The sequence below is a fragment of the Babesia bovis genome, chromosome 3 (assembly GCF_000165395.2).
Source record: "Babesia bovis T2Bo chromosome 3, whole genome shotgun sequence".
NCBI classification, from domain to species: domain Eukaryota; phylum Apicomplexa; class Aconoidasida; order Piroplasmida; family Babesiidae; genus Babesia; species Babesia bovis.
This window is the reverse complement of record NC_010575.1, coordinates 1,708,947-1,736,166: the sequence shown is the minus strand read 5'-3', so window position 1 is coordinate 1,736,166 and position 27,220 is coordinate 1,708,947. Positions and strand designations below refer to the sequence as shown.

Below are 27,220 nucleotides of genomic sequence, written 5' to 3'. Positions count from 1 at the left end.
AAAGGAGCTACACACTAGCTACAAATGGCTCGAGCTTGCTCCAATGTCGGATGTGTATAGTGTGAAGACCGTTTATTGGATTTTTAAGTACTCCCAATGCACGTCCATAAACGTTTCAATAATCCATCGGGAGGGGTCACCCTGGTACTAACTGCTGAGAATCCAGACGATATCTGGTGCATATACAACCTCTTGTCTAAGGGAGATGAAATAACAGTGTTTACTTCTAGGAAGGTGAAGAAGGAAAACGTCGATACAGGCGCTGTTAGCCAACAGGTTAAGAAGTTCAATATACACCTTGAAATCGAGCGCATAACCTATGCTTGTTCAGAGGATGATCTCCAAGTTTCTGGGAGGAATTTAACGGACAATCCTTATGTCAAGGTAGGGCAGTACCATACCGCCGAGATACGTCCACATTCTAAAATTACCCTCACCAAGCAACTGTGGAACTCGTATTATAACGATAAGCTGAGGGAGGTGACTGACATATCAGGCAAGGCTGAGCAAGCATTTTTGGTCCTGGATAATGGCCGAGCTAATCTCTATTTTCTGTTGCGTTACCTCACCAAAGAGGTGTTTAGCTTGGTCCACAATATACCCAATCGTAAAATATCAAACATGAGGTATTCTCATCACCAAAAGGCCTTGGAAGCATTTTTCAAGGCAATTATACAAAAGTTGGCTGAAACGATTGACTTTGAAATAACTCGTACAGTGGTAATCACTGGACCCGGGTTTACGAAAAACAGTTTCTATGATTACATGTGCAAGGAACTTGTATCCATTGGCCATTCTGAACTACATCGCCATCTAAATAAATTCATTGTATGCGGATCCACTTCATCCGATCGAAATGCCATCACTGAAGTCATGGGCAATGAACAATTTGCTGTGACTATCTTTGGTCAACATTACATAGAGCACAATCGTGCTGTAGACATGCTGCGCAAACGACTTGAAGCCAATGAATCTACAATATCCATTGGTATTGAGGATGTGGCTTATGCTACGGAGCTCGGTGCCGTAGAGAAGGTATTGTTATCTGATGAATTGATAAGGACTGGTTCCACAGAGGTCAGGACACGGGTACATAAGCTAATAGATAACGCTAAATCGCAGGGTGCCCGAGTTTTATACTTTTCTGATGAGCATGTTTCGTGCTCGTTTTTACGTAACTTAACTGGTATAGTGGCGTTGCTTCGTTTTGCCATTGAGGAGAAATTGGAACAGTAGTAATGATGTCGATCATTGCATGTGATATGCTATACAAACGTGTATGCTAGTGGTAACCCAAAGGTTAATTCGTATTCATGGATACGCGGAAGGAATATAATCAGGTTGAGGTGGACGAGGAACTGAAGAAGGCCAGGTGCCTGAGCTTATGTCAACTACGCTTGCAACATAAAAGGAATGAGAACGCTAAACTGCAGGTAGTCTCTGTCCTGGCGTATATACCACAGGTTAATCAGGACATCTCACGAATATGCAAGTCGGTTTGCCATATTAAAGTTTAGAAGTGCTATTGTAGATATTAGAACGTAGGTTTGCGAAAGCTACAATAGGCTTAATAATCACCGTCATGATTACACTATTCACAGAACCATCGAACGAGAAGGGTCTTTGCACGAATTTGAGATGGCAAGCGTGGTAAATCTGCTGCCCAAATCAGTGGATGAAGCAAAGTCAGTCATACTGGAATTGCTAGAGGGATGCACGAAGAACGCTATACTATACACAATATAATGTATACTAATCATTAAAACAGTGTGTTAGCCAACTTGCATAAATTGTAGGATAGTTTTTGTGCTGGCATACCGATTATAGACGTGTAACTACCTTCAATTCGCTCTACAAGAGACTCAGCACATGCAGTCACCCTGCAAGAACCAGCAGTACCTATGTAATTCTTAGTTTTAATGTAAGCATCAATATCCTCAGGAGTCATGCGCTGGAATTTAACATGGGTTTTGTCGGAGAAGGTACACGCAGGCTTAGACGCACCCAAGGGACGACAGTAGATTGATATCCCAGTAATGAAAACCGGGTCGTGAATTTGATAAGAACTAAATTGCTTGAGAGCTTCCTTCTCATCGGCCGGCTTCTCAAAAATCTCATCACCACAGCTGCAAACTGTGTCACCACCAATGACAAACTTTATCTTATTAAAGTCAAATGATGAGTCAATGTCGCAGTAAGGATGACGCAAAACCTTCAATATATTAGCGCGCTTCTCAGCAGTGTCAGCTCCGAAAATAGTTTCAGCAACTATACGAGCTTTTCCGTCAGCAGTAGCCACAACGTATTCATCATGGGTAGCAAATTTTGCCTTATCTAGATCCTCAGGAAATCCTGATCCCATCATCAAAACGTTTTTCACGTTCAGATGCTGATTCAAAATGTGTGCGCGAATGGAAGCTTCCGATGCCAGGACGATATAATCGCCATCAGGGTTGGAAAAACGGTCACCCAGCGATAATAACGTAGTGCCAACCATCTTGTAAATATCAATTCCTATACGGTAGTAAAACCGGGCTAAATTTGTGTAACCAAGAACACTCTTCTAGTAGGAAATAGGTTAGTAATGGAGGAGGGTTAACTACACCACTGAAGGAAGAATTGGGAAGAATCGATCTATCCGTCAGCAATCTACGGCATATGCCAATGGAAGACATTCCTTCTAATATTGTCCTAACCTCACAGAGGTCAAAAAGAACCAGTTTCTCCCAGACCTGAAACATTATTAGACAGAAACACACACATACACACTAACCTCTTCTGCAGTTTGACCGGGAACATTCTTTAATAGCGCAGCTATTTTCAGCATAACAAATGCTAACATACAGCGGTTCAAATGGCCATCGAGGGATACGAATGAGCATAAGGGTGATTTTAATCGATGTGCCTTGAAACGATTTATTTCATCTTCATTTTCTAGCAACGTTGAGATTCTACTTGACTCATACCATGAACCTTCCAATATCAATGAATGATCTCTGAACTCCTCGTAAAGCAACCAGAAAAGTGGTGGAATATATTCCGGGCATTTGAATATGGAAGACAGCACAGTCATATCTTTATCCCCTTTAGCTTGCTTACCGTAATGGCGCACAGCTACTACAGGTTCGGGGGTGATAAATATAGCACAGTGTTTATCCCAGTAGTAGTATACGAATTCATCATTGGAGGCCACGCGATTGATATATCGTAATACCTCAGCACTGACAACCATCACATTAAAAAGGGTCCATACAAGCGACAACATCTCCATAGGTACTGAATGTCCACTCTCTGCACTACTGATAAATGGCGCACTAAACTTGCAATACAAGTCAGACTCACGAATGCCAGAATTGCCAGATGATTTCACAATCAGTATTATTCCATATAGATAAGAGTCTATATCCGGGAGCATAGGGTCCAACATACCGTTATTATGGCCGTATAGAGCACTTATAACCTTAGTAACAAGAGACTGTAGGCCATTCGAATCTGATAAGTCACCTTTCCGCGTGAGGCAATTCACATGGCACTCCTCAGAAGGGCGTGTATCATCAGCTTCTGGAATACCAGGAGCATGATCCTCGGCTTGCGTTGTATGCATGCTTGTAGGAAACCGATATTGCTTGTATTGAGATGATGACCACCATTGATGACGTGCGTCAGATGCATATTCAAGATTTATTAAAGGATACAAATGATGTACACGAGAAGTCAGGCATGAAGAAGGGCATCCGGGAGGGAATAAAGCATCCGAAAATGAACTTGCACAGACAATCTCATGATTTATGACACAAGCTGATATCGAACTGCATAAAGACTTATCCTCTAAAATCAATCCATCAGGCAGTCCGAAACTCGGTATGGAACATCCAACTGACACCGATGCAATGGTAGCGGTATCACTTGTAAGCTCTCTTATATGTCGAGATATCCCACCGTCATTCAGACGGTCATTCGATATTTTGTGACGCTTCGGAAGAAGTGATTGGGAAAAGCTGTCCTTCGTCCAAACAGGTTTGAATGATAAAAATCCATGCACATAGTGATCCATCATAGCATAAATATCGTGCATAGACATCTCATCACAATTGCGTAAACATGAGATTGGCCCAAGTAGATTCGATGCCCCAATACTGCTTGACATTTGTAGTAAAGATCGCTTTTTACCATGGGTTCCTACAGCGTAGTCCTCGTTATCAGGGGGGAACGCAACCTCATCTTTTGGGGTTGGGTTTATCGTTTCAAAGGTCTCCAAAGCATCTGTATACATGGAAAGGTGGGATCCTAGGACCTTGGCAGTAAAGTGGAGGTCATTGAACTTGCCAAACAGCTTCACTTTAGCTAGTGTGCTTAAGCGAAACAACGTGTATATGTTTGAGGTCTGCTTAGTTCTAACAACCCAACCACTATCTGACCACTGACGTAAAAGTGAACGGCCACGACGCAACTCCGGCAGATTTCGCAAGAACCAAGGACGCATCGACACCACCGGGGTGAACAACATGCTCTTCATACAACACTTCATAGGGTCTGAAACGGTAAGTTTGTTCGTCATGCATCTATAAGTTGGAATATGGCACTTCATTGCACTATGCATTACGTCTGACGAGCTTAAATGACGTAAACGACGTATAAGACGCAAACAAAGAACAGACTTATCCAAAATATGGTCAAAGATGTAACGGCATGCCGATGGAGAGAATTCATTATCGAACAATAGGGATAGCATACACCATATTCTATCCAATTTCCATACTTTCTCACATTCCTCTCCATTATCTAGTGAAGAAACGGGATCATTATGTAGAGTAGATGATTGCCCACGTGTTGATGCTGTAGTATCCAAGCTTTTAAGCTCGCTTTCACTTGCTGTTTCAGCAACATCCCTTTGTTCTTCAGCATTGGTGCGATCTTCGTTCAGCCGTCGCCTTTTGGTAGTTTCTTCATAGGTCATCTGAGCATCTATCAACTTTTGGCGAAGCGATCCCCAAGTTATAGGACCATCCGATGAAGTTGCAGAACATGAGGATACTTTATCATAGAAAATCGCATTACAAAGACGTTCGGCCAATACAAACTTAGCCAACCACAGGAATTCACGATCGCTATTCATATCCTTGACATAAGATACAATGTGAGCGGGAACGTTCATATTTAATGAATGTGATCCAACGGACCTTATACGATGTGTAATGTAGTTAAACAGCTGCTCATGAGATATATTATGACGTTGGCAAATAATGGAAATCAAATAATCTGGCATATACATGGTTTTTGAAAGCTTTCTATGATCCAAACCATGACATATAGACCGGAACCATCCAGAAACCGTCCTTTCAAGGTGACCTCGACAAAGATTGCCATTATACACAGAACGCTTCCAATTCTTCTTCAAAAACAATTCACGTATTGGCATTGATGCAGGTATATCATCGTGGTTAGAGTCAATATACGCATCAACCTCAGCTTGCAGTGCTTGCCAAAATTTATTACAATAATGCGGTAATTCAAACTTTCCAACAACCGAAGTAGGATCCGTTAGACTGTAAAGCTTTACCGTAGTAACTATCTCCCATTCCATGTGGCATTCCGGTATCAGTACACTCTGGGAGCTATCCACAGGAGTTGTATGTACAACAAGCAGCCCCAATGTAGTTAGAATTTGCAACAGACGACGAATAATATATACAGGAGCGCGTCTATTTCGGGAGCCATACAGAATGTTTGCACAACCATCCTCAATGTGAACTGGTAGCACATTGCCATCAAGTAAATCAAGCACATTTCTCAAAGGATGGCCGTAACCAATGACCTGGAAATAAGTATCGATTGGCATACTCTGAAGTAACTGTAGAGCCGTATAACGCTCTTTAGGGCGGCACGTTTCTAGAAGATATTTGTGTAAGCACTTGACACGGGTTACCACGGGGAATATGTAGCCATTTGTTGATAGTGACTTTTGGCTGAATGCCTTCACTTTAGTCTTGTTCTTTGTTGGCATTTCTTGCTTCGTTACGCTTACGCCCTTTACCAATGTTGTAGAGACCATTTTAACGTTGTCCACGACAGTTTCAAAATGGGTAGCTAAAGATACCGCCTCCTCGCCCGTACAATCACTTGGACCCTTGAAAGATGTATTGACATGCCTTTGCAAGTTGGATACATGCATACATGATAATTGCCTTTTCCGTTGTAAATCCTCATTAACAAGGCGGTATGCGCCCAAACCATCCACGTGACGTGAGTCAAAAATGATTGAAATCGATATTTTAACACCTTCCAATTCATGAGCCTTCATTATTTGGATGTGTTCACGGGCTTGTACAACAACGTCAACAACCCTTGTTACAGTCTTACGGTCAACCTTCTTACCGTAACTTGGATCCATGTGACCATACATCAGCGATATGGTATTGCAAGAAGCTGCATGAAAATGCTCAATGTATAAAGTTAATAACACCATCCGTCGGCGAAATATAGCCGTATTTAACTGTTTGGGCAGATTAAATTTAACACCGAATAGATCATTGAAATAGGCTTCATATGATGCATCATTTGATAAAGCAGCCCTATGTACAGCTATCCACTTATCATATTCTAGATTTCCAGTAATCGGTACAATTATCGGTTTTGGAGGTATACCCAAACGCTCCTGGATAGGTTGCTCAGCGTTACCTTCATTAATGGCCTGTAGATCTCCTGGAGATGCACCCACATTACTAGCTTCAACATTAACCGTATCTATGCTCAACTCCGCCGGTTCACTATTGGCTATTTCAGACATTTTCGCCTTCAATTCAGGTGCCAAAGTTGGAGCGTCACCAAATTTCGGTGAGACTGAATAAAGATTCATGAGCAGTTTGCCGTCACGGTATGGCCGTTTCACGAAGATCCCTTTGGATTCTATTGCTGTGACTAATTTGGTTGCCATCTTGTAAGGCAGACCTAAATGCTTGTTAATGTCGTTAATCCCAATACCTTCTGGGTGGCACCTCACCAGGTAATAAATAAACTCAGATAATGTATGTCCGTACATCAAATCGGGGCTCTGGTATATGAGTGGATTTGGTTTGTGAGACAATGTATCCTTTGTAGTAGCTGCCGGCTTACCAGAAGATTGCGATTGTAGGTCGATAACATGCTGGTTATTTGAATTAGTAGCGTTTAGATCTGGTAGACCCAAATCACTTGCACCGGCATATGGAATTATGCAGCGCTCATACCTGTTAGTCTGAGGACACCAAGCAAATATTCTGGTGATCATGCACTTGTTCTCAAGTGATTTACGAAAAGACCAAAAACTCTTGGCGAACATGCGATTATCAACATTTGGGTGTGAACCCGGGACGCTCTCCAAGAGAATCGAGCAATACGCAGCCTTCCAATCGGATTCCATTATTATACGATTTGGCGTTTCCTCTAGTATTCGCAGCATACGAGCATCAGTATCCTCATTTTGTCGATTAAAGCAAACCTCCTGGATCCATTCTGGAAGTCGGTCAAGTATAAAATAACGAGTATGAAACCATAATATGGCCACATGGGTCGAACCCGGACGTGCTTCATTATCACCGTCAGGAAAGCCCTTGACTTTACTTTTTACCTTCTGTTCTTCATACTTCTCTAACACCAGCTTGCGGGATACGCAATCTTGTGGGACCGAAACACGGCATACTAACGACGCCTTTGACAAATGAACCATATGACTAAAGAGATCTTTTGGTGTTATCCCAAAATCTTGAACTATTTCGTGTTGCCAATAACCTATTAAGTAATATATACTAAAAAATCAACATACCATTATATCGCTTTGATGCTATAGCCATCAATATGCTGAACCGAGTAGAACTCCGAACTAAACTTTCATTATGAAACAAATTCAGCTTTTGTATACGTAGTGCATTAGAAACGCTCAATCGACTTTTGTTGATATAATCCACGAATGCTTGTTCGCACGAAATAAGGAATTCTTCCGAAGATTCTCCTACCCTATTAGCGATGTTAATGACCCTATTAGCTTCGGCAGCATTATCAACGTTGCTACTTTCCACATCATGAGTTACGCCTTGTGTTTCCGATGAAGCCAGACTATCTAGATGCTCATATAATACATCAGTTGGTTGATCTGAAAGCACCAATACATTTGGATCTTGATATAATTTAATCCAAACGTTTATCTGAGAAGCGTGAAGATTAAAGTTGATAATAAATATATTACCTTAGAGGATGTATCGAGCTCAGGCTGCTGATTCTCCGATAGAACACTTGAAAGAAGGTGTTCGAATACTACAAGATCACATTGTGACGCCAGAAATTCCAGACAGCAGTCATACACATCAAACGACATCCTTGTAATGCACCGTTACTAAGGCCAAAATGGCGATAAACGGTAGATTACTACACATTTATATATTTTATGCTTGTTGCGAATTTTTTTAATTAACATGATTAGAATCCTTTAAAATTATGAATGTCACAATATATAACAACGTGATGTGTATCGGTGTAATAATTAATGCCGAATCCCATAATTCAATATTTTTTCATAAAATTATTAATAAATTAATGGTAAATAATTAGTTATTGAGTGCGTGAAATGAATATTAATATATCCAGACTTTATGATGAGTATTCAATCCATGTCTAGGTCGTCTAATTTCTCATTATCATAAAGTAACTGGCGTATTATAAAGCAACGGTAAACTTAATTAGCGTTGGTAAAACTTACATTTTATGTTTATCATATTGGTTATTACTAGCGTAGTTGTATCCGTAACTGACCGAAGCATTATGCTTAATCAACTTCTTCTATCTATAGATGATGAAAGGGCGTTCTGGCATATTGTATACAGCATTGTAGTTTGGAAATGGTGTAGAAGAAGGCCATTGGTTGTATGTTGAGGTTCCAGGGCATATGCTACCGTCTGGAAGGCCAGAGCAGTGTTCACATACATGTACTGGTGCCGTATTTAAACAATCCCATGGATCCGGCTCATAATGTGTTATTTGTTTGACATCGTTACTGATACCACACTCGCACGCATTACCCTCTTCCGCGGAACAGCGTACTGTTTGTATTGGCAACTCATTTGTGTCTAATGGGCATTCACATTCTTTGCAAATACCTAACCCAATACGTCTAGTGGCAACAGGTGTATCATTAGAATTTCCATAACATCTATTCTGATGTAATCCGGGAATGTATAATTCTTCATCGCTATCAGGCTCAGTGTAATCCAGTTGGTAATAACCTGTTGAACAGCCTTCACAAGGCCGGTTGTTGCTATTATCAACAGCTGTAATAACACGGCGATTGGTTTGATGTTTCCTGGAACGAGAGGGTGGTAACATAACTCCGCGGAAGGTGCAGTAAATAGCTTTATCAGCTTCTATACCCATTGCGGAACTACCAAGTGCTCCTATATTGAATCCCTTCGTTTTCTTTTTTCTTGACTTTGATTCCATATCCGACAAATCATTTAGATCAGATGCTCGTTCGGTGACGCATGGTTGGATGCTTATGCTGCGTTGTTTCGTGATCGTTTTAGATTTGCCTTTAGAACTCCTAAGTCGACGCAATACCCCGGGGTTAACGGGAACCAATGCGTCTTTACCAATTTCTAGACTATCTGAAGATCTGAGTCGGTTCCATGGAGGGCGTTCATCGGTAGTTCCTGTTCTGTTAGATTTAACTCCACTAGCCCTGCGTGGTACGGTTGCGCGACCATTTCGATATTCATCTTCTCTAGATTTAGTTAGGACTGTACCCACTGAATGGCTACTTATGCTATTTATAACCTGCTGTTTACACTTTGCATGTGATGAGTTACTAGGGAATTTACGTAGCGGTCCTGTGGTAGCTCCACCATTTTTAGATGAACTATTTTCTGTTGTTTTTGTACGCCCTCCAGGACTTCTGGTAGATATATTAACTTCGTAGTTACAACGACCCATTTTACTGTTACCATTTGATGCAGGAGCATCATTGGTATATCTGGGAGTAGAAGGCCTTTGACTTGCGCAGAGTCCCATAATTTTGGTCTTGATTGTCATTTTGGGTTGTACCTTTACATTGTCTTGTATTCCACATGACGATTCCATTCCGCCTTGACTTTCGGAGGTCCTGTCGTTTGCTTTTACCGATGTCATCATACTTTTATCTTCGGTAGCCTTTACGGTTATATCGCCAGTATCTATATCAACAAAGGATGTAATGAAAGGTTTTAAAACAATCTCAATAGTTTTAGGACTATCTGGTATTGTTGTTTCTGTGAATGAGGATCTTTCTTTTGATATTTCAATGTTATCTAGGTTGACACTGGTGTCCTTTACCCTTTCTGCATCTTTGTTAACTACGGTTTCAGTCTTTGGTATTACAGTTTTATCTTGACTCGTTGGTATTTCTGTGGCAAAAGGTTGATAAATTCGATCAGGCTTGTCGATATGTTCCGTTGTTTCCACGTTACACGGCGGCTGCTCAACTTTTTCAGCGTCAATTTCTTTTTCTTGAATGTAATCGCATATCCTAGCACTACTTTCTTCGGAACTACTCAAATTGTGTTTTAGTGCAGTCTTTTCCAATTTATCCTTGTTTATATAAACCTTTTTATCGTATTCAACTTTCCCGTTCAATTCCTTTTTAGGTAAGTCTCCATGTAGTATCACGTTATATTTTGCAATGCATGGTTCGCAACGATTACAGCGTGATATTCTGATATTAGGCAAGTCTTTTTTATCAAGTTTACTTAGATAGGTAATCCAACAATGTGGACTACCACACATGCACTCGTTGCTGTTGGAGGATTGTTTCGTGGCACATTCACTTGAGTTCATTGGCGAAATGAATGGTCATGCAATCACCGTGTATACACGCATTGCATTTATACGTACATTTAAAACTAAATAAATAGAAACATTCTGTTTTGTATGATGAAAGCTAATGATTATAGTTGATGAAAAGCGGAAATTTTGATTATGTGACACAATGTAACATTGTTAAACTTAATGGGTGTTCTTAATAACGAATGGAAAAGTTACATGAGGCTGTAACACCAACCATAGCATGTAAGGACCACTATGTTTACAAGGCATAAAATTTAGACAATTCATTCATATTACAATTTTTATTCTAGTTTATCAGTAAATTGGTCTATAAAACCATTCTATAAAGCTAGTAATTTCACTATATATTTGACTTATATCAGCCACTTAACATAAGATAGATGTACCACGTGCTTCAACTGTGCTCGCCAATTATAACCTAGATGATTATTCACTTAGTCTTCAATAAAACAAGCAATAACCCTGCGATACTGGAGTTTTGAATTATACAGATAAAGTAAGACAATCAATGGAACTCCTTTTAATGGAGTGATTTTTTATACGATTCAGTTAAACATAACTTTTGGAGTAGCTATGACACTAGGTGAATTAAACTATAGATACCATAGAGATCAAAATCCGAAGTACATCCCACGGATCATACCAAAAACTAAATCTATTCCCAAATACAACATAGCTAAAGACATGAAAATTTATGACATTTGTCTGTATATAGATTAGGTTTTCGTAATCATAAAACTAGTACATAGCATAAATTTACTGGGCACAGGTGCGGAATGCAGCACCAGCGTAAGAAGCGCGTGATCCAAGTTCTTCCTCAATGCGGATCAACTGGTTGTATTTGGCATTTCTTTCACTGCGGCATGGAGCGCCGGTCTTGATTTGACCGGTTCCGAGTGCTACTACAAGGTCAGCAATGAACGTATCTTCGGTTTCACCAGACCTGTGAGATACCATGACACCCCAGTTGTTCTTGTGGCTAAGGACGCAGGCATCGATAGCTTCGCTTACGGAACCAATTTGGTTAACCTTCAACAAGAGGGCGTTGCAAGCTTTCTTGTCCAAGGCGGTCTGGATACGCTTAGGGTTAGTAACGAGCAAGTCATCACCAACGATCTGAACTTTGTCTCCAATCTCCTTAGTGATCAAGGTGTATGCTTCCCAGTCATCCTGGTCGAAGGGGTCCTCAATAGAGACAATTGGGTACTTCTGGCACAAGTCCTTGTAGTAGGCAACCATCTCGGCACCAGACTTCATGTTAGGAGTTTCGCATTTGAATCCCAAATTGTATGATTTGGACTCCTTAACATAGAACTCTGAGGCGGCGACATCCATACCAATCTTGACCTGACCTTCAAATCCAGCTTTCTTGATGGATTCCACCAAGAGGTCAAGTGCTTCTTCAGCTGACTTGATATTGGGGGCAAAACCACCTTCATCACCAACATTAGTAGCATCCTGTCCATATTTGGCGTTAATAACCTTCTTAAGGTTGTGGTAGACTTCACATCCCATGCGGATGGCCTCCTTGAAGCTGGGAGCACCAACTGGAAGGATCATGAATTCTTGCATGGCCAAGCTGTTTCCAGCGTGTGAACCACCGTTAATGACATTAAGGCATGGAACTGGGAGCATGTACTTGTCGGTTGGTTTGCCAGCTAGTTCAGCCAGGTGTTGGTAGAGAGGAATCTTTTTGTGTGCAGCAGCGGCCCTGGCAGCAGCCATGGAAACTACTAGAATTGCGTTAGCACCTAGCTTAGACTTGCAGTATCCCCATTCATTTTCACTGCCATCAAGAGTTTTTACCATGTAGTCATCCAAACACCTTTGTCTGGTGGCATCATGGCCGGTAACTCCACTGGCGAGGGTAGAATTGACGTTGGCAACAGCCTTCAACACACCCTTACCCAAGTAACGATCCTTGTCGCCATCACGGAGCTCCAGGGCTTCGTAGATACCAGTGGAAGCGCCAGATGGGCAAGCGGCTCTGAAGAGACCGTCAACAGTGGTGATATCAACTTCGACAGTTGGATTACCACGAGAGTCTGTTGAATGCATATATCAAGATTTAATAGGCCTTACCGAGAATTTCGCGAGCGTGAACAGATTTGATAGTTGCCATTTTGAGATAGAAGGAAGATGAAAAGTTGTGAGTGACTGAGCGGACAAGTGCGAAGTGTGTGGTGTAAGTATTCTGTTGACCCCAGAGAAACTATATAGAAAATTAGCAGGGGTGTTGATCCTTTGTTCTTTATGGGAGATTTGAACCCATTTGCCTAACACATTGCATCCTTTTGGGTGATTCTATGTTTTTCACTCCCTTGCATCACAGATCTTCAAGGATTCCATGTTCATCCTTTACACATTTTCCCGTACTTCCATATAAAGATGGAAAATCAGGAATCCTATGAGGATTTGCAGGTATGTGTCATGTGTATATACATGTCGACTTATATCTCGCGTTGATATCCACGATTAACATGTTACAGGCTAAGCTTGCCGATTATCGTAATAAGTTACAATTGATACAAGAGGCATTGCAACAAACTCCTGGTGATGATGAGCTCAAGGCCTTGGAATCAGATCTTAAGGAAGTCATCCAGCTTACGCAGGATCTGATCCAATACAAGAAACAAAATGAGCAGGGTGACATATTCCCATCCAGTGGTATTGCATCACCTCAACCTGCTGATGCTACTTCGGATATTGGTGGCAACGATAGCTTTTTAGGTATGTCGCATATAGACAAGTTAACTGTGCTCATAGGCCGTATATGCGTGGTCCTCTACAACGGAAAGCGCAAGTATGGTGAGATCATCCAGGTAATGGGCAATTTGCCTAGTGACCAGGTTATCATACAACTGGTTGGTACTGGTGAGCAGTGCAGTCTGGCTGCCAAGGACCTGAAGTTGATAGATCCTCCATCTAGTGAGGAGTGTAAAGTCGGTTCCTTGGTACAGGTTCTATATGCTGATGATGGGTATGTAGTCCTGTATTAATCTATACGTTACAGGCGGTGGTATGATGCCGTTGTCAACAGGGAGACTGAGACTGGCTACGTCATCACTTATAAGGATTACAACATCTCGGAGGAAGTTCGCCGTGATTGGGTTCGTATGCGGTTACGTGCTGACGCTAAGGCTAAAGAGGTCAAGGAGATCATAACTCCCGCTGGTTACAAGATTCCTGAAAACCTGATTATTAAACAGGGTGACAGTGAGAAGGAAAAGCTACGCAAGAAGAAGCTTGTTCAAACATTGAAGAAGCAGCAAAAGGCAGAACGTGTGGAATCGGAGGCTAGTCAACGTGCTAATAGTTGGCGGAAGTTTCAGCAGAAGGTAGGTGTCCATGACTCTGTGGTTATGCATTCCAGGCTGGTGCCAAGAATAAAAGTGGATACATGACTGGCAAGCGGGAAGGTTCGATTTTCAGCAGCACGGATGAATCCACTGAGCGATTAGCTCCTAACATTTTACACAACTCATTCATCCCTCGGAAGAAGTTTGATTTTAATGAACGCTTCTAGCCACACAGTCACACACTAGACACTTGTTAATATACATCGCATTAGACATATGGCATCAAATGTTGCTATTATTAATGGTATACAAGGTACCTATAACATACAGGATGGATTTCTCTTTTTCCATGCTGCCGGGGGTACCTTTAAGTGGTCCTTTGCAACATGGCTTAAATATGAGAAATCAAAGAAGAGTGCTAAGGTCAGGATCCGATTTACTGAAGGTCCTCTTAAATTAGCGGAAGGTACGTTATTGTGTGTGTGTCTATGTCATAAATGTCCAGATGAATCGAATTCCAGTATATTGGAGAAGGATGTGATAATTGTTGATTTTGGCAATGACCGTGATACTCTAGAAGCGTTTTGCAGTTTGATTTCTGCTCAAGGGGCTGCTGCACAGGTTGAAAGCACTTCTCAAGCTACTGCTGGTCCTGGTTCGTCCAAGAAGGACGAAGATGCCTCGGCACCTGTGAAAGCTCCAGTGGCCAAGGAGCCTGTGAACGAGTCCATACAAAACAATCGTAAAAAGGTGTTAGAAACTAATCCAGATATAGCTCAACTATATCAGCAATTGGTTTTATCTGCTGATGGCGTTGAGGAGGGGGTGGTATCCGCTGAGGACTTTTGGAATCACCACAGTATAGATTTGCTTGCAACTCTGAGTCAATCAGAGGCGCCATCGCACTTGGATGGCTTTATCGCAACACCCCCTATAAATGAATTTGTCAATGGTCAGCGTTTATATAGGTACACTCCTGAACTGGGCAAGGCCCTCTTGAACGAGGATGCCACTATTCGCGCTCTTCACAAGCAGTTCGTGCTTGGTAAGCAGTATCCTGAGGAAAGCTTTTGGAAGCGAATATTGCAATCACGTCACTTTTACTACTTGATTGGTGAGAAGATTCCTGAAAACCAGATCCTTTATGACGAGATTAAGGGTACTCCCATTAAACCTGTGGTAACGGTGCCTCCCTCTGCTAGCAATGTACTTGGCAAGGTGGATATCCATAGTGACCTGATCCGTCTAGATGACTTAAAGAAGCGCAGGAAGATTTCGCAATCTGTCAAACAGCTCCTTGGTAGGAATTTTGAGCCCGACTACAGGGCAACGCTGTTCGATCGGTTTAACGCGCATGGTGCCAAAATCATTGACACATGTAAGGATAGCGGCGCTGACACTGGATCTCTGGCAAACTTGCAGGTTATCGAGGATCGCGGTAAGTACTGCTATGTCTTGTTACACGCTTCAGCTGAGGGCGAGCGCAAGCGGAAGATTGCTGACGTCGTATGTCATGATCTTATTGGATCCCGCTTGCTTGGCGACCCTGGTAACGATGAGCTGTGCATTATAAGGTCACTCAACATGCCGGGTGACAGCATTGAAGGACAGGACCTAGGAGATCAACAAAATACCACTTCAAATGCGCGCTCTACGAGTGATATTGTCGCTGATACACAGGGATGGCTGGCTGAGATGCGTGAGTTTGACATACTGAAACACGTGAGGACGTCATTGTGTGATGACTACACCAACAGACGCATGTTCATTCTGAATACAAAGTTATGCCAATCCGAGAAGATTACTCAGACGGTGCCGTGTAAGTTATTGAAAACAATGTCCATATGCCTCAGTGGAATACGACACGTTGACTATAAGTAAGATGCGCCAGTTCCAATTGAGCATTATGGAGATTCTTCAGATATACTACAAGACGTTATTGCCCGAGGAGCACAAGCGATTGAAGTTATTGTTGGCTATTCGTCAGATTAAGCAGAACATTGAGAGTCAGCAGGACTTTGTTGGTTCCGCCCATGCAGCCAAAGCTCTGCAGACGGGTTTGATGAACCAGATAACTGCTGTTGAGGTATACGATGCAAAGTTGAAGGCTTACGTTGCCGGTCTCCGTAACCAAGCGCAGCAGCGCATGTCACAACCCCGTTAATCTATGCCTACTGGTTACTATTTCCACTGAGTACTAGGTGCGATGACTTGGATTCTGCTTGGTGTGTCAGCAGTGCCTTCATCGTTGGCAACCCTTCTAATGGGTTTTGCTTCGATTGTCGTTCTAAGTAACTATATGTAACACAAGCACTGACTTACCCTTTTCAATGCGTTTGATAATTCGTTCGCGTTTATTGAGTCCAGGCCCCTTTCCATGGAACTTCCATGACAATTGCCTGAATGCTTCTTTGGGTGTCATTTTCCTTCCATATTCATCGAAATATTGCAATGTTATATCGTTACCAACACCTTCCAGATCCTTCTTTTTTTCTATTATATCACCTTTATCCTTGAGGTATGCCAAGGCTCCTGCTATACCTGTGGTCATGGGCTCGTCATAGTCCAGACTACCCTCTGGATAATCTACTTGTGCCTCTGTATTTTCCAGTGCATCATTCTGCCACTTGGTACTTGTCGGTTTATCCACGGGTCCCGAGTTGTGCATTGGCTTTACTGCCTTTACCAACTCCGAGGTGGCATTGATATGGAACCCAGCAGATTGCGTTTGTAACCCACCAGTATCTATGATACTGGTTTTTACTGGTTCTACAGGCTCATCCTTGACGGTGGCCAAAACTCGGCTGCGATGTTTAGCTAGTTTATTGTACAGCATATTGCATTCCTCCAGGTCATCCATATCCATCACCGTTCTTTTGACAATCTGCGATATGGGTTCGTTATCTTTTTCTATATCTTCCTTATTTCCAGTTGAGCTACTAGTTGTTCCAAATACCTTGTTCCAGTTAACTTGCTTCTCCCTGTTCTTTAGGATACTCTTCTTACGTTGGAAATTGCCAAATTCAAAGCTTTCCTCCGTGGGTTTCGTAAGCATGGTTTCAATTACTTTTTTGTGTTCCTCATTCTCATTTAGGTTCAGATAGAAACCTTGTTTTGACGATGCCATATTTGCCAATGTAGCTCCTTGGTACTCCTCCACTGCTTTGTCATATTTGTGGAGTATATCTCGTTGTCCTTGGGTCATGTCGTCTATATCATTATCTTCATCATAAGCGTTGTACTCCTGTGGTACACCACCTTGATTCTTATTCTTACTAGGTTTCCTTGCTGCGATGTCCGGCTGTTCCAGGAAGTTAACCTCAGCAACGCCTGCGTCTTCAGCTTCCAGCACTCCCACGTCAGCCAACGTCAGAACTACTTCCTTTCCGGTGTCCAGGGCCAACTCATCTACTTTGTGTAGTACTTTTAGTTTAGGCACTGCTGTATCCCTTGGTAACTTCTCCACTGTCTTGGGCATTGGATCATTGTCTTCATCGTCGCTGTAATTTAGTACACCAACTTTATTACGTGCACGTAGATTTGACATGCGCTTGGACCATGCTTTAACGTCCAGGGAACTATAGCCTCCGTCGTCTTCATTTGGCTCCTCACTGGCCCCTAGCGGTGACAACGAGCCACCTCTAGCCAGTATATCGGCAACACTTTCGCCTTCTATCAATCTCTTTCGTGCTTGTACATTCTCATCATCTTCGTCCGCTATCCCGGGATTAGACGGCTCGATTTTGGCGGGGATGTGTTCGTTGGAATCCTTGGTATCTCCAACAGCCAAGGGCTTTAGACCTAGTTTCAACCTTAACGCATTGGTCTCCTCTATAGAGCAGGATATAACATTATCCGTTGATGGCTCCGCCATTTTCAACGGGTTAATTCGTTTATAATGACCATAGGCATAGTCCCGCGACGCGTCAGGCAGTGGGAACTGCCATAGGCTTCAGGAAGCACTGTATCTATAATGTATACCTATCCTAAATTGCTATGGTTAATATATATCTATTTGTAAGTACGTATATATTCAATGGGTTCTGTAAACATTAGGTACATCGTTGTAAACATAATGACACCAAAATAACGCCAATGTATGCTCCCAGGGCACACCTCTAGGGAAATGTGCGTAAATATAATGTAGCTATGTGTTGGAACGATCATATACCCAAAGCGTGGATCTTTGGGATTGGATTTTGTGCTTGTCTGTGTAGAGCAATGTGTGTCTGTGATGTGATTCGTGGATGCTTATAGATCAATATCAATCACGCTGGATACTTAATGATCCGTGTTATATACATATATATTGTTATTGGTACCTAGGAGTTACTATTTCTTTCTTTGGGTAATGTAGACCAACCCTACAGGTGGGCCTCGCGTGAGAGCCACATCAGGTCCAAGTAGATATCCACTCGGAATTCGTATCATACCATTTGAAAATTGTACAACGCGCGTCTGTGTGTCAGCTTCAATGCGCTTCTGGAGCCGAAGTCACTCCCATACAAGTACCTACATGACATGTTCGTGGCTTATATCCCAAGAAATTGGCCTATACAGGACTATATTGCTTACACATTGGGCCGTAACCGTTGTATTTACTAATTACTGAGTCGACATTGTGGCGAATTTGTTTACAATTGACACCATGACTTCAGGTGATGAATCAACTGAAGAACCGGTTACTTTCAAGAGTTGGGATGATGTTGTAACGTATGCTCGTGCTAATATTTCCGGTGGTCTTGAGAAATACCAGGTACCTTCGGACGTTCCCATATATGCTAGTTTGGTACCTCATATAATTGGCACCGACCTCAAGATAGACAAGACGCCTTATGAGGAAAACCTTGAGGAGGCTCAGCCTGGTGTGCCATCTGCGTATTACTATCGTCTTCCTCATCATGAGTTGATCGCTCTATCCGCATGTGCAGACAAGGAATGCACCGTGCTTAACTTCCAAAAGCGGGAGCGACGTCCACCTCGGCGTCCCAAGCAAGAAGACGCACGCCAGAGGCACGGGTATGTTTTGTAACTATGTGTCTATATCATACAGTGACTCTCACGATGAAGGTCGCCACCATGGTAACCTGGTACCTTTTGAGCCACAGCTACTACCCATTCACATTCCTGGTGGCGACGAACCCATAGAGCAATATCCCCGTAGGGGTAACGGTCACGATCAAAGGTTGGTAGCCGTATATTCTGTTTATAAACTATAGAATCGCACCTCCCCCGTTTCCAAAGCAGAGCTTTTATTCTGGAGAGCAGGGCCATCACAGGGATGGGTATGATATGCATCCAGGTCCTAGACCCGGTTTATCTGAGGCTCAGCAGCAGTTGATAACTCAGGGGCTGAAGGCTAGGTCTGGCGTCAGTAGCACCCGCTGGATGAATCCCAAAGCTACTGATGGTATATTTTCTTTGGGTAGTCTTAAAGGGGATTCGCCACGCGAAGGCGCCGCTGGTGGCGGTGCTTTAACTAGTTTGGGTCAGATGATTCAGAATTTACATTTGAAGAAACACGGTGCAGTAAAGGAACACGGCGACGTGATGAACATATCTACTCGGGATGTGTCTAACTTTACTTTTGTAGACGACGAGTCCAGCAGCTCTCTTAAGAGTTCTCAATTTAGCAAGTTTTTTCGTAAATCGGACTCCCGCAATAATGGTATGTTACGTTTCTTTTGTATGACTTTTCTCACAGAAGGCACTTCCACTTTCCCTCATGGAACGGATAGTTCCACACGTCCTGTTAATGTAGACGATGCGAAAAACCGCGAACGTGCAAGTCAGTTATTTCAGCAAATGGTTGAGCGTAAGTCATGATTGAGTCACACACTACCTTGATTCCGCAACATTGCTGGACACACTTTTAATGTTCAATAGAACATGTTGTATTTCATTAGATGTATATACAATTCAATGTACACATTTTGTTTTTTGCTGGTAACGAGGCTTTGCAATGCGGCTATTCAGAGCTGTCTTTGCGGCGCTCGTGTTTACGACCGTGTCTATAAGGTCTGATTTTCTACAGAAGGTCGAATGTAAGCAATGGGAGCCAGGTAAGCTCTATTATTGAATGACGAATCACGTATTTCCCAGCTGCTGAGCGCGTCAGAAAGCTCAATGATGCCATGGCCATCCGGTAGGTGTACCATCAGCCTTCGTTACTTATGTCCAACAGATATGGCACAAGCCCGAGTGAAGATAACCCCAAGGGTGCCATGAAGCTGTTTCAAGAGGTATTGTGCTCTGTCTATCTAATTATGTGTCAACAGCTTGCTGAAGGTCCACGTGACAGTATCACAGTTCAATGTTGGTACGAACTTGGGAAGATACATCTATTTGGTGGGTAAAAGTCTATAGCTCATAAAGATCCACAGGTGTTGACTCATATTACTTTTGGCGTCAGCGCGATGTTGCAAAGGCTAAGGAGTTGTTTTTGAAGGCTACTGAGTATGATCATGGTCCGTCTATGTTTTATGCCAGTTTCATATACACCATTGAGGGTGAAGGTCCATTGACGCCTGACCCTCAGAAGGCTGGTAATCTGCTGCGTCGCGCTGCGTCCGTTGGTTATGTTCCGGCTATTCTTGCCCTCGGTTACCGCAAGCTCTTTGGCATAGGTTGCTCACGTGACGTCAGAGCATCGATTGCATTATACAAGAAGGCTTATCGAATGAATCGCATCCAGAGTGATAATTTAAGTTACATGGTACCTACTGAGGATATGATAATTAGTCCCAAGTCAATCCAGTCGTTCAGCCTTGCCCAGTCGCAGCATTCGCATACCGACTCCGCGCAGCGCAAAGAGTCCCTGAAGTATTGGGAATCTAAGGCTGGTGGCGGTGACGGCCTCGCGATGTACGAGATGGCCAAGCTAATGGAAGAGGACCCGGGAGCTGAAGAGGCCGTTGCTAACTTATACAAGAACGCTAGTAACAAGGGCGTGGTAGCTGCCACACGTGACATTGGTTTATGTTACTTGAACGGTATTGGTGTACGTCAGAATGCAGAGAAGGCAGTGGATCACCTTAAGCTAGCAGCTAAGCAAGGTGATAACGAAGCAGCTAAATTCCTAGGCTACATATATTACCGTGGAGTTCCTAACCCCCAGGAAGGCAAGCCCATAGCACGTGATGAGAAATTAGCCATTAAGTATTTTTCCCAGGCTGCTCGTCACGAAGTACCCGAAGCTATGTATTTCATGGGTGAGATATTTGCCCGGCGTGCTAAATCGCTTACTGGTGACAAGTCACCCAAGTTGATGTTAAGGGCCCTGGCCATGTACAGTGCTGCCGCTGATTATGGCTTGACCCACGCCCTGCTTCGTGAGGCTGATTTGCTAGAATCCGGTATTGGAGTAAAGCCGAATTTGACTAGGGCAGCCCTGAATTATAAATCATTGGCTGAATCGTCATTTGCCATTGTTACACTGCGCGACTCATTCCACTCCTACCTCCAGAAAGACTACCTCAGCAGCTTTTTACACAACACCATTGCTGCGTTTGTAGGTATCCAGGCAGGGCAATTCAACGTAGGGCAGTTGTACCTGCTTGGTAGGGGCCTCCGCCAAATTCAAAACGCCTCGCGTATAGCAAAGACTGCATTGGTACAATGTTTGAAACAGGGCAGTGTCCAGTCATTGAGGCTGCTGGGCCGTATCGCAGAGCAGGATGGTCAACACCAGGTGGCCCTCGACCTGTACTCAAAAGGGTTCAAGGGTGGTGACATGGATTGTCTATATCCTTTGGTTGCTATTTTCAGCGCTGACGGCGACACTCGTCACAAGGCCGTTGCACTCCTGGAACACAAGCAATATCGCAACGCTCGCAGCCCCGAGGGCAACAATTCAGGATTACTCAGTACCTGGGACAACGTCTCATTATGGGTACGCATAAAAACCCTAAAGGCACGTCTAGCTATAGACAGATACACCAAGCGTGACAAGGATAGCCTTTGAGCTATACTTGGTAACTACACAAATCTACTGTATGGAACCGTGTTAATCTTTTAAATGCTAGTTACAGTTTTGGTCACATTCCACTGTAGTGTCTCAGGGAACTGATTAAATCATATTGCCACCCAGACCAGTTTCCAGTTCACTGGGTGCGTATATATAGTTCGACGTGGCTAGTGTGCCGCCATCTTGGTAAATGTGGTCTGATGCGATATTGTGCTCCCCCGGGACAGTGCATTCGTTTGGCATCACGGGGTCCTGGAGCCCCGTGAACTTCTCCGAGGCGGTCCTATTGACGTCTGCAGTCAGGCTGTAGAAGGGAAACTTCAGAAGTCCATACAGATGCCGTGATTTGTTAATGTCGTAAGGTTTAAATGGATACTGCATCATATTGTGCCTGAGGACAGATGGAAAGTACGGTTTCGGTACCATGGCATCGCTGTCCTCTAGACGCGATACGAGCCACTTCAAACCCGCATCGTTGCGCAATAAAGCCTGTGCAAGATATACGCCTGGGATAGTGACATACCGATACATCGTCTTGGTTAAGTACGTTTTCGGGTATTTTTTGCGACTCCCTAGCGACGAAGGCCGCCTGTTGGTCGCTGTCTGCTGGTAGACGGTCTACAATGTCCGATGCCCAGTGAAGGATAAGCTGGCGCGCCGTTTTGGAGCGCAGGAGTCGACACTCCTCTTGACGCACTCCCCCGAATCGCCTTAGCAAGTTACATTTTATTTGCAAAGATACCATGCGCAAGAACATAGTGCGATGCGCACTACTGGCAAACTTCATCATTTGTCAAGCGTACATCTCTGGATTCATAAGATCGATAAGGTGATCACACGGTTCAGAACGGTGCCAGCCCATAAATATACAGCTAGGACAATAATCCAAGCTGGCAGCCGTGATGATACATTTTTGGTCATATACACCAGATTATGTGTCAATATTATACGCTCTATAGATGCGGGTCAATTGGCTCTGTTATACGTACATGTGTAGTGGACTCGTTTCACGATATACCCGGAGACGTTGAAAAAATCGGTGTGCACATTTACAGGCCGTGCTTATAATTTCTTATCGCCTGTTTGGCATCCTTACAATGTTGGCTTCCATGACCACTGCATGTCTGGCATTGGAAAAAGTATCGGGGCGGCGAACTTGCAAGTCCGGATTGCGGCCACGATCTTGTTCTGAAATCTTTATGATTCCGGAGCCCAAACTCACCAAACATATATTCGACTTAATAAAGATTGTCGTTAATAGTTAATATCGCCATAATTTGCGCGTTGTACTGCAGCTCGCGTCGTAGATATTTGGTGCTATACGCGGCGCTTAATTTCGTCATACTGGTATTTAACAGCAGTATGCCAGGGAGAAACTTTCCCTACGCTAATAAAGTTTCCTTTTTGACAAAGAAGACTGACCATAAGTAATCATGAACGTTAATGTGCAGGTGGTTGTTTACGTGGAAGAGATAACACCATGCTTCAAGAGAAGTCACGATGAGAGTAAATGGATGCTATGTAAAATACGGAATAGATTCTGTCACTGAATCCGAATCTCCCAATCGCTATGATCCTGTCGTCATCGGTACCAAGCGCCGACGTCATATGCGGAAGAATGATAGCAACAATATGTTCTTCGATCGCTCCAGCGATCACCCTATCCTGGACGAGTTGCTATCCACTGAAACAAAGGTCACAAGTGCATTGACAAGGGATTCACTGTCAAAATTGCAACGTCAAGATGGCGACCAATGGGATGCCCGCATGAGACCTAAACCACGATTTAATTTAAGGTTACCGTCTGTTAGCGAGCCCAAGCGCCGTAGGTCGTTGTCAGATTATAGCGTATACCAGCGCATGGAACTCATGGACGAGCTTATAGTTTGTCTGGGTCAATGTTACCCTCGTTGGAAGCATCGTCGTTTTGGTTTACAACGTTTTTATTGTCACAAGTTTAATATTTATTTGAATTTGGCAGCTACCGAGAATTATGTGAAGTTACTATCTAACCTGTGGGATGGTTTCGAGAGTAGCGGCGTTGACCGCTGGATCACCAATAACATGTGGCTCCAGCTGTTAACCCAGGAGTACCAGGTCCACACCGCCAAGCATAACAGTGCAAATGCCAACCGGAAGTACTCAAACAGCAAACGGGTGGAGGAAGTTCTCCAACAGCTGGATGAGATAACCAGTTGCTTCTGTAGCGACAGATGTGCCATGGACTTCATGCGCCATTCGTCGTACTGGGGAATTGATACAACTACATCCGTTCGCTCGGACAGTAATTTGGATGGCGATATTATCGGAGACTGCTTCGCTGCCTCCGCAAACATAAAAAAGAGCGAGAACGCCCCGAAGATACCAGCGATAGTGAGTTTCTACGAGGAACGTGGTATGATACATAATTTTACACGACCTTATGAATATGGTGTGGAGGTTGTTCCCATTGACGGCTTCAAGCGCTCGGTTGTGTGCCTCAGCTGCGGGCATATATGTTGGTGTTCCTGCCAGCGTAAGCTGTTTAGAACCCAAAAATCGCAAAACAGTGCAACTGAAGATACCAGGGTCACAGGCGTTAAAACAGATGCTTCGCGACACGAGGTAGTTGATGGTAGCATGTTGCATGACGATGGCACGGACGAAGAAGAAATAACAGATATGCACGACTTTGTTAATTCCCTAGAGGAAAAGAAGCAGTCCATCCACCCGAACATCGCTCATACCGCAATCACAGTAGCACATTCCCGTCATCTAACAGGCGGTGTCGTACACTGCTACACAGGTGACGTTGAAGGAGACCATGAAGAGCATTGCTCTTATGGCGACCTGAAGCATCAGATACTACGCGCTAGGTCACTCCGAGGCGGTATCGACGAGTTATTCGCCGCAATATCGCCGAGGAAAGAAGATACTGCCTTTATTACGTTGCCAAATGAACCACTAGAGGCATGGCGCACAGTGCCCTCGTACCGCAGTTGGAGGCATTGCTGGTGGCGGCATGTTGACATGTCAGCTGTGGACCTGTCTGACAATAAAGTGAAACCGTTTGTATCACGCGCTTTAGAGCGCCTTGACGCCCTGGGCAACGTGCGCTACAATTTGGAATATGGCTTCATCGCAGTTGGGTATATACAGAAGAAATATCGTAGTGACGCTTACTGGCGGCACTTTTACGTGTCCAAACTAGGGTTGTGGCGGGCCTTTACCAAGGCCGCGGAGTACAACATACTGGTTTCAAGCCTGCCCTTGGAACTGCAACTGGATGTCAAGAGCTCATGTTGGACTGTTTGCAAATGCCACCAGGGTGATATGTTCCGGAAAAGCTTTTCAATTGTTAAGCGCGGGATGCTGACGTCCTACATGATGGCAGTGGCGTGGTATGAAAAGCTGCTAAAGGAACTGGGACTAGTTAGCGCCGACGGATCTGATATGGGTGATGAGTCCGACGTAGGATTAGACGAATTTGACGAACGCAAGCTATTTAAGGGTGATCTAAAGTCCATGGGATTGCCAACCACAGTTGAGCATTCGTATTTATCCGCACGAAAACGAAAGATAGTCCTTGCCGGTGAACGTAAATTTGATATTGCAAGTGACCGTCGTGCTACGTCGGTTTCCAAGGAACAATATAAGATACGACACAACTTATGGGTAGCAGAGCTCAGGGATCTTTTACCAGGGTTGTACAAGGATCTGCCAATGCCTGGTGAAAATACCGGAGGGCAGACCTTACGTAACCTATTGGCACAGTACCCAGAGTTAAAGGATTATGTCAACATATCAGTGCGCAACCTTGAGGAGTGTGTCTACACCCTAAAGATGTACGTAAACAACTCCGCTGAACGTGGTACCATGGACCTAGTGGAGCCCCTGATGCAAATGGTCGACAAGAAGCTGTCTGAAGTCATACCACAGGTACCGATGCAGTGGGTAAGCTACCACAAGATCAGTGATAGCTGGACATGCATACTCGAATGCAATGCATGTATATCATGCCCACCGGTAAAATGCCTACATAAAGAAACATGCACCAAGTTCAAAAGCGGACGCAAGGTTATAGACCTGCTTTGTAAAAAATTCGCCCCGTGCTCCGTTAAATACTCCCAAGATCCATTCCACAATGACAATGCTGACCGTCGTGAAGCCGAAGATAACTGCTGCATCGTTGGGTTTACAGTACATAAATTCGGATTCCATGGAGCAAAGGCGTTGGCCACGGAGTTCCGTAAACGATATATCCAACTTGTGTACTCATCGACGAAATATGACGGCAGCTTCACCGAAACACTCCTGGGCATGATCGCCGAGGAAATTGGTCTATTGACTTCCACAGACGCCTATATTCTACCCAAACCTAGCACCGACACCAGCGATAGAGTTAACATCGAAGCTCTTAGCTGTGGAGTGTGTTCAGCTTTCGGAGACCGTATGCAGCATCGCAACGGTACTGTATTACTCAAGACACTTATGAAGAGCAATGTGCCATACGAACGTTTATGCGAAGTATTTGCGTTAGGTCAAATTGCAAAGGGAATACTCGATGGAGCAGACGTGGACATCAACTTCTGCAACGTCCACATGGCGTGGGTAGCCTGGTGGAAAGATTGCATGGAACAGCGTCGCGTGATGTTCTATCGAGTAGAGGACCTGATAGGCATATATAGCCTGGAAGACGCCCTTAACGAATTCGACAAGCATTGGACTGACGCCATGTCATCACACGTGGAGCATACTGCGCGACAGATGGCGGATCGTTACCAACTGACACTAGTATGCCAATTCGAAGAGGCGTTCCACTACCTCACGGGGTTGCAGAAGAACCTGTACGATGCATTCCACACGGCATTCGCCATGGCAATGCGAGCAATAGTGGATTCGCGGCAGGAGTTCAAACTGCTTAAGCGGTTATGCCAGCTGAACCGCAATGAACCTGGTGACATAGTTGCCCAGGAGGTCCACGCCCAGTCATTCGCCTTGACCGATGCGTTGCTGTTTCCATTCGGATCAATGCATGATGAAGGCACACCGCCTCTTTCAGAGACTGAGTAGTGTATTAATATTAGTCCACTATAGTACTTATCGTGCGACAGTGTGTGCGTGGCAAAGG

The 27,220-nt window shown here is 43.8% G+C and overlaps 13 protein-coding genes across 13 annotated transcripts; 7 read left to right on the top strand and 6 right to left on the bottom strand.

The window, feature by feature from the left end:
- The first annotated feature begins 84 nt into the window (after nt 1-84).
- On the top strand, nt 85-1,252 carry BBOV_III008000 (putative mRNA surveillance protein pelota). The gene has a single exon (XM_001611878.2). The coding sequence runs from the start codon at nt 97-99 to the stop codon at nt 1,234-1,236; it is 1,140 nt and encodes a 379-aa protein (XP_001611928.1). The 5' UTR covers nt 85-96; the 3' UTR covers nt 1,237-1,252.
- A 157-nt stretch (nt 1,253-1,409) lies between these two features.
- BBOV_III007995 (RNA polymerase Rpb4 family protein) lies at nt 1,410-1,756 on the top strand. The gene is made up of 3 exons (XM_051767036.1): nt 1,410-1,433; nt 1,473-1,541; nt 1,602-1,756. The coding sequence occupies exons 1-3, from the start codon at nt 1,414-1,416 to the stop codon at nt 1,744-1,746; spliced, it is 234 nt and encodes a 77-aa protein (XP_051623707.1). The 5' UTR covers nt 1,410-1,413; the 3' UTR covers nt 1,747-1,756.
- Nucleotides 1,735-2,527, bottom strand: BBOV_III007990 (Maf-like protein family protein). The gene has a single exon (XM_001611877.2). The coding sequence runs from the start codon at nt 2,495-2,497 to the stop codon at nt 1,760-1,762; it is 738 nt and encodes a 245-aa protein (XP_001611927.1). The 5' UTR covers nt 2,498-2,527; the 3' UTR covers nt 1,735-1,759.
- On the bottom strand, nt 2,468-8,460 carry BBOV_III007970 (B-block binding subunit of TFIIIC family protein). The gene is made up of 4 exons (XM_001611875.2): nt 8,222-8,460; nt 7,802-8,180; nt 2,774-7,767; nt 2,468-2,732 (listed from the first exon to the last, which is right to left on the bottom strand). The coding sequence occupies exons 1-4, from the start codon at nt 8,348-8,350 to the stop codon at nt 2,508-2,510; spliced, it is 5,727 nt and encodes a 1,908-aa protein (XP_001611925.2). The 5' UTR covers nt 8,351-8,460; the 3' UTR covers nt 2,468-2,507.
- A 321-nt stretch (nt 8,461-8,781) lies between these two features.
- BBOV_III007960 (uncharacterized protein) lies at nt 8,782-10,886 on the bottom strand. The gene has a single exon (XM_001611874.2). The coding sequence runs from the start codon at nt 10,834-10,836 to the stop codon at nt 8,812-8,814; it is 2,025 nt and encodes a 674-aa protein (XP_001611924.1). The 5' UTR covers nt 10,837-10,886; the 3' UTR covers nt 8,782-8,811.
- Nucleotides 10,887-11,548: 662 nt separating this feature from the next.
- On the bottom strand, nt 11,549-12,984 carry BBOV_III007950 (putative enolase (2-phosphoglycerate dehydratase)). Its single transcript, XM_001611873.1, has 2 exons — nt 12,928-12,984; nt 11,549-12,890 (listed from the first exon to the last, which is right to left on the bottom strand). Exons 1-2 carry the CDS (start codon nt 12,965-12,967, stop codon nt 11,602-11,604), a joined length of 1,329 nt encoding a protein of 442 aa, XP_001611923.1. The 5' UTR covers nt 12,968-12,984; the 3' UTR covers nt 11,549-11,601.
- A 96-nt stretch (nt 12,985-13,080) lies between these two features.
- Nucleotides 13,081-14,415, top strand: BBOV_III007940 (uncharacterized protein). Its single transcript, XM_001611872.1, has 5 exons — nt 13,081-13,266; nt 13,335-13,575; nt 13,612-13,825; nt 13,859-14,183; nt 14,219-14,415. Exons 1-5 carry the CDS (start codon nt 13,234-13,236, stop codon nt 14,369-14,371), a joined length of 966 nt encoding a protein of 321 aa, XP_001611922.1. The 5' UTR covers nt 13,081-13,233; the 3' UTR covers nt 14,372-14,415.
- Nucleotides 14,373-16,375, top strand: BBOV_III007930 (BSD domain family protein). Its single transcript, XM_051767760.1, has 4 exons — nt 14,373-14,610; nt 14,650-15,582; nt 15,616-15,963; nt 15,998-16,375. The coding sequence occupies exons 1-4, from the start codon at nt 14,421-14,423 to the stop codon at nt 16,306-16,308; spliced, it is 1,782 nt and encodes a 593-aa protein (XP_051623499.1). The 5' UTR covers nt 14,373-14,420; the 3' UTR covers nt 16,309-16,375.
- Nucleotides 16,246-18,088, bottom strand: BBOV_III007920 (uncharacterized protein). The gene is made up of 2 exons (XM_001611870.2): nt 16,467-18,088; nt 16,246-16,431 (listed from the first exon to the last, which is right to left on the bottom strand). The coding sequence occupies exons 1-2, from the start codon at nt 18,016-18,018 to the stop codon at nt 16,316-16,318; spliced, it is 1,668 nt and encodes a 555-aa protein (XP_001611920.2). The 5' UTR covers nt 18,019-18,088; the 3' UTR covers nt 16,246-16,315.
- Nucleotides 18,089-18,545: 457 nt separating this feature from the next.
- Nucleotides 18,546-20,030, top strand: BBOV_III007910 (uncharacterized protein). Its single transcript, XM_001611869.2, has 4 exons — nt 18,546-19,163; nt 19,198-19,329; nt 19,364-19,812; nt 19,849-20,030. The coding sequence occupies exons 1-4, from the start codon at nt 18,793-18,795 to the stop codon at nt 19,968-19,970; spliced, it is 1,074 nt and encodes a 357-aa protein (XP_001611919.1). The 5' UTR covers nt 18,546-18,792; the 3' UTR covers nt 19,971-20,030.
- Nucleotides 20,031-20,040: 10 nt separating this feature from the next.
- On the top strand, nt 20,041-22,177 carry BBOV_III007900 (Sel1 repeat family protein). The gene is made up of 5 exons (XM_001611868.2): nt 20,041-20,206; nt 20,247-20,289; nt 20,329-20,386; nt 20,423-20,492; nt 20,528-22,177. The coding sequence occupies exons 1-5, from the start codon at nt 20,107-20,109 to the stop codon at nt 22,105-22,107; spliced, it is 1,851 nt and encodes a 616-aa protein (XP_001611918.1). The 5' UTR covers nt 20,041-20,106; the 3' UTR covers nt 22,108-22,177.
- On the bottom strand, nt 22,103-23,040 carry BBOV_III007890 (uncharacterized protein). Its single transcript, XM_001611867.2, has 2 exons — nt 22,634-23,040; nt 22,103-22,599 (listed from the first exon to the last, which is right to left on the bottom strand). The coding sequence occupies exons 1-2, from the start codon at nt 22,898-22,900 to the stop codon at nt 22,213-22,215; spliced, it is 654 nt and encodes a 217-aa protein (XP_001611917.1). The 5' UTR covers nt 22,901-23,040; the 3' UTR covers nt 22,103-22,212.
- A 242-nt stretch (nt 23,041-23,282) lies between these two features.
- Nucleotides 23,283-27,215, top strand: BBOV_III007880 (AP2 domain family protein). Its single transcript, XM_001611866.2, has one exon. It carries the CDS (start codon nt 23,611-23,613, stop codon nt 27,160-27,162), a length of 3,552 nt encoding a protein of 1,183 aa, XP_001611916.2. The 5' UTR covers nt 23,283-23,610; the 3' UTR covers nt 27,163-27,215.
- Nucleotides 27,216-27,220: the final 5 nt, after the last annotated feature.

What these genes read in the sequence shown, in the direction of transcription:
- BBOV_III007950 (XM_001611873.1), bottom strand. Translation starts at nt 12,967, where the DNA reads ATGGCAACTATCAAATCTGTTCACGCTCGCGAAATTCTCG. An exon ending in TCACGCTCGCGAAATTCTCG is followed by an intron (nt 12,891 to 12,927) that starts GTAAGGCCTATT and finishes TGCATTCAACAG; the next exon opens with ACTCTCGTGGTAATCCAACT.
- BBOV_III007930 (XM_051767760.1), top strand. Translation starts at nt 14,421, where the DNA reads ATGGCATCAAATGTTGCTATTATTAATGGTATACAAGGTACCTATAAC. An exon ending in GCAGGTTATCGAGGATCGCG is followed by an intron (nt 15,583 to 15,615) that starts GTAAGTACTGCT and finishes TACACGCTTCAG; the next exon opens with CTGAGGGCGAGCGCAAGCGG. An exon ending in GATTACTCAGACGGTGCCGT is followed by an intron (nt 15,964 to 15,997) that starts GTAAGTTATTGA and finishes CATATGCCTCAG; the next exon opens with TGGAATACGACACGTTGACT.
- BBOV_III007990 (XM_001611877.2), bottom strand. Translation starts at nt 2,497, where the DNA reads ATGGTTGGCACTACGTTATTATCGCTGGGTGACCGTTTTTCCAACCCT.
- BBOV_III007880 (XM_001611866.2), top strand. Translation starts at nt 23,611, where the DNA reads ATGAGAGTAAATGGATGCTATGTAAAATACGGAATAGATTCTGTCACT.
- BBOV_III007890 (XM_001611867.2), bottom strand. Translation starts at nt 22,900, where the DNA reads ATGATGAAGTTTGCCAGTAGTGCGCATCGCACTATGTTCTTGCGCATG. An exon ending in TTAACCAAGACGATGTATCG is followed by an intron (nt 22,600 to 22,633) that starts GTATGTCACTAT and finishes TATCTTGCACAG; the next exon opens with GCTTTATTGCGCAACGATGC.
- BBOV_III007920 (XM_001611870.2), bottom strand. Translation starts at nt 18,018, where the DNA reads ATGGCGGAGCCATCAACGGATAATGTTATATCCTGCTCTATAGAGGAG. An exon ending in TATCAAACGCATTGAAAAGG is followed by an intron (nt 16,432 to 16,466) that starts GTAAGTCAGTGC and finishes ATAGTTACTTAG; the next exon opens with AACGACAATCGAAGCAAAAC.
- BBOV_III008000 (XM_001611878.2), top strand. Translation starts at nt 97, where the DNA reads ATGCACGTCCATAAACGTTTCAATAATCCATCGGGAGGGGTCACCCTG.
- BBOV_III007995 (XM_051767036.1), top strand. Translation starts at nt 1,414, where the DNA reads ATGAGAACGCTAAACTGCAG. An exon ending in ATGAGAACGCTAAACTGCAG is followed by an intron (nt 1,434 to 1,472) that starts GTAGTCTCTGTC and finishes CAGGTTAATCAG; the next exon opens with GACATCTCACGAATATGCAA. An exon ending in GCTATTGTAGATATTAGAAC is followed by an intron (nt 1,542 to 1,601) that starts GTAGGTTTGCGA and finishes CACTATTCACAG; the next exon opens with AACCATCGAACGAGAAGGGT.
- BBOV_III007970 (XM_001611875.2), bottom strand. Translation starts at nt 8,350, where the DNA reads ATGTCGTTTGATGTGTATGACTGCTGTCTGGAATTTCTGGCGTCACAA. An exon ending in AGCATCAAAGCGATATAATG is followed by an intron (nt 7,768 to 7,801) that starts GTATGTTGATTT and finishes ATTACTTAATAG; the next exon opens with GTTATTGGCAACACGAAATA. An exon ending in CCGGTCAAACTGCAGAAGAG is followed by an intron (nt 2,733 to 2,773) that starts GTTAGTGTGTAT and finishes ATAATGTTTCAG; the next exon opens with GTCTGGGAGAAACTGGTTCT.
- BBOV_III007900 (XM_001611868.2), top strand. Translation starts at nt 20,107, where the DNA reads ATGCGGCTATTCAGAGCTGTCTTTGCGGCGCTCGTGTTTACGACCGTG. An exon ending in CCATGAAGCTGTTTCAAGAG is followed by an intron (nt 20,387 to 20,422) that starts GTATTGTGCTCT and finishes ATGTGTCAACAG; the next exon opens with CTTGCTGAAGGTCCACGTGA. An exon ending in TGGGAAGATACATCTATTTG is followed by an intron (nt 20,493 to 20,527) that starts GTGGGTAAAAGT and finishes AAAGATCCACAG; the next exon opens with GTGTTGACTCATATTACTTT.
- BBOV_III007940 (XM_001611872.1), top strand. Translation starts at nt 13,234, where the DNA reads ATGGAAAATCAGGAATCCTATGAGGATTTGCAG. An exon ending in TGGCAACGATAGCTTTTTAG is followed by an intron (nt 13,576 to 13,611) that starts GTATGTCGCATA and finishes CTGTGCTCATAG; the next exon opens with GCCGTATATGCGTGGTCCTC. An exon ending in GTTCTATATGCTGATGATGG is followed by an intron (nt 13,826 to 13,858) that starts GTATGTAGTCCT and finishes TATACGTTACAG; the next exon opens with GCGGTGGTATGATGCCGTTG.
- BBOV_III007910 (XM_001611869.2), top strand. Translation starts at nt 18,793, where the DNA reads ATGACTTCAGGTGATGAATCAACTGAAGAACCGGTTACTTTCAAGAGT. An exon ending in GACGCACGCCAGAGGCACGG is followed by an intron (nt 19,164 to 19,197) that starts GTATGTTTTGTA and finishes TATATCATACAG; the next exon opens with TGACTCTCACGATGAAGGTC. An exon ending in ATCGGACTCCCGCAATAATG is followed by an intron (nt 19,813 to 19,848) that starts GTATGTTACGTT and finishes CTTTTCTCACAG; the next exon opens with AAGGCACTTCCACTTTCCCT.
- BBOV_III007960 (XM_001611874.2), bottom strand. Translation starts at nt 10,836, where the DNA reads ATGAACTCAAGTGAATGTGCCACGAAACAATCCTCCAACAGCAACGAG.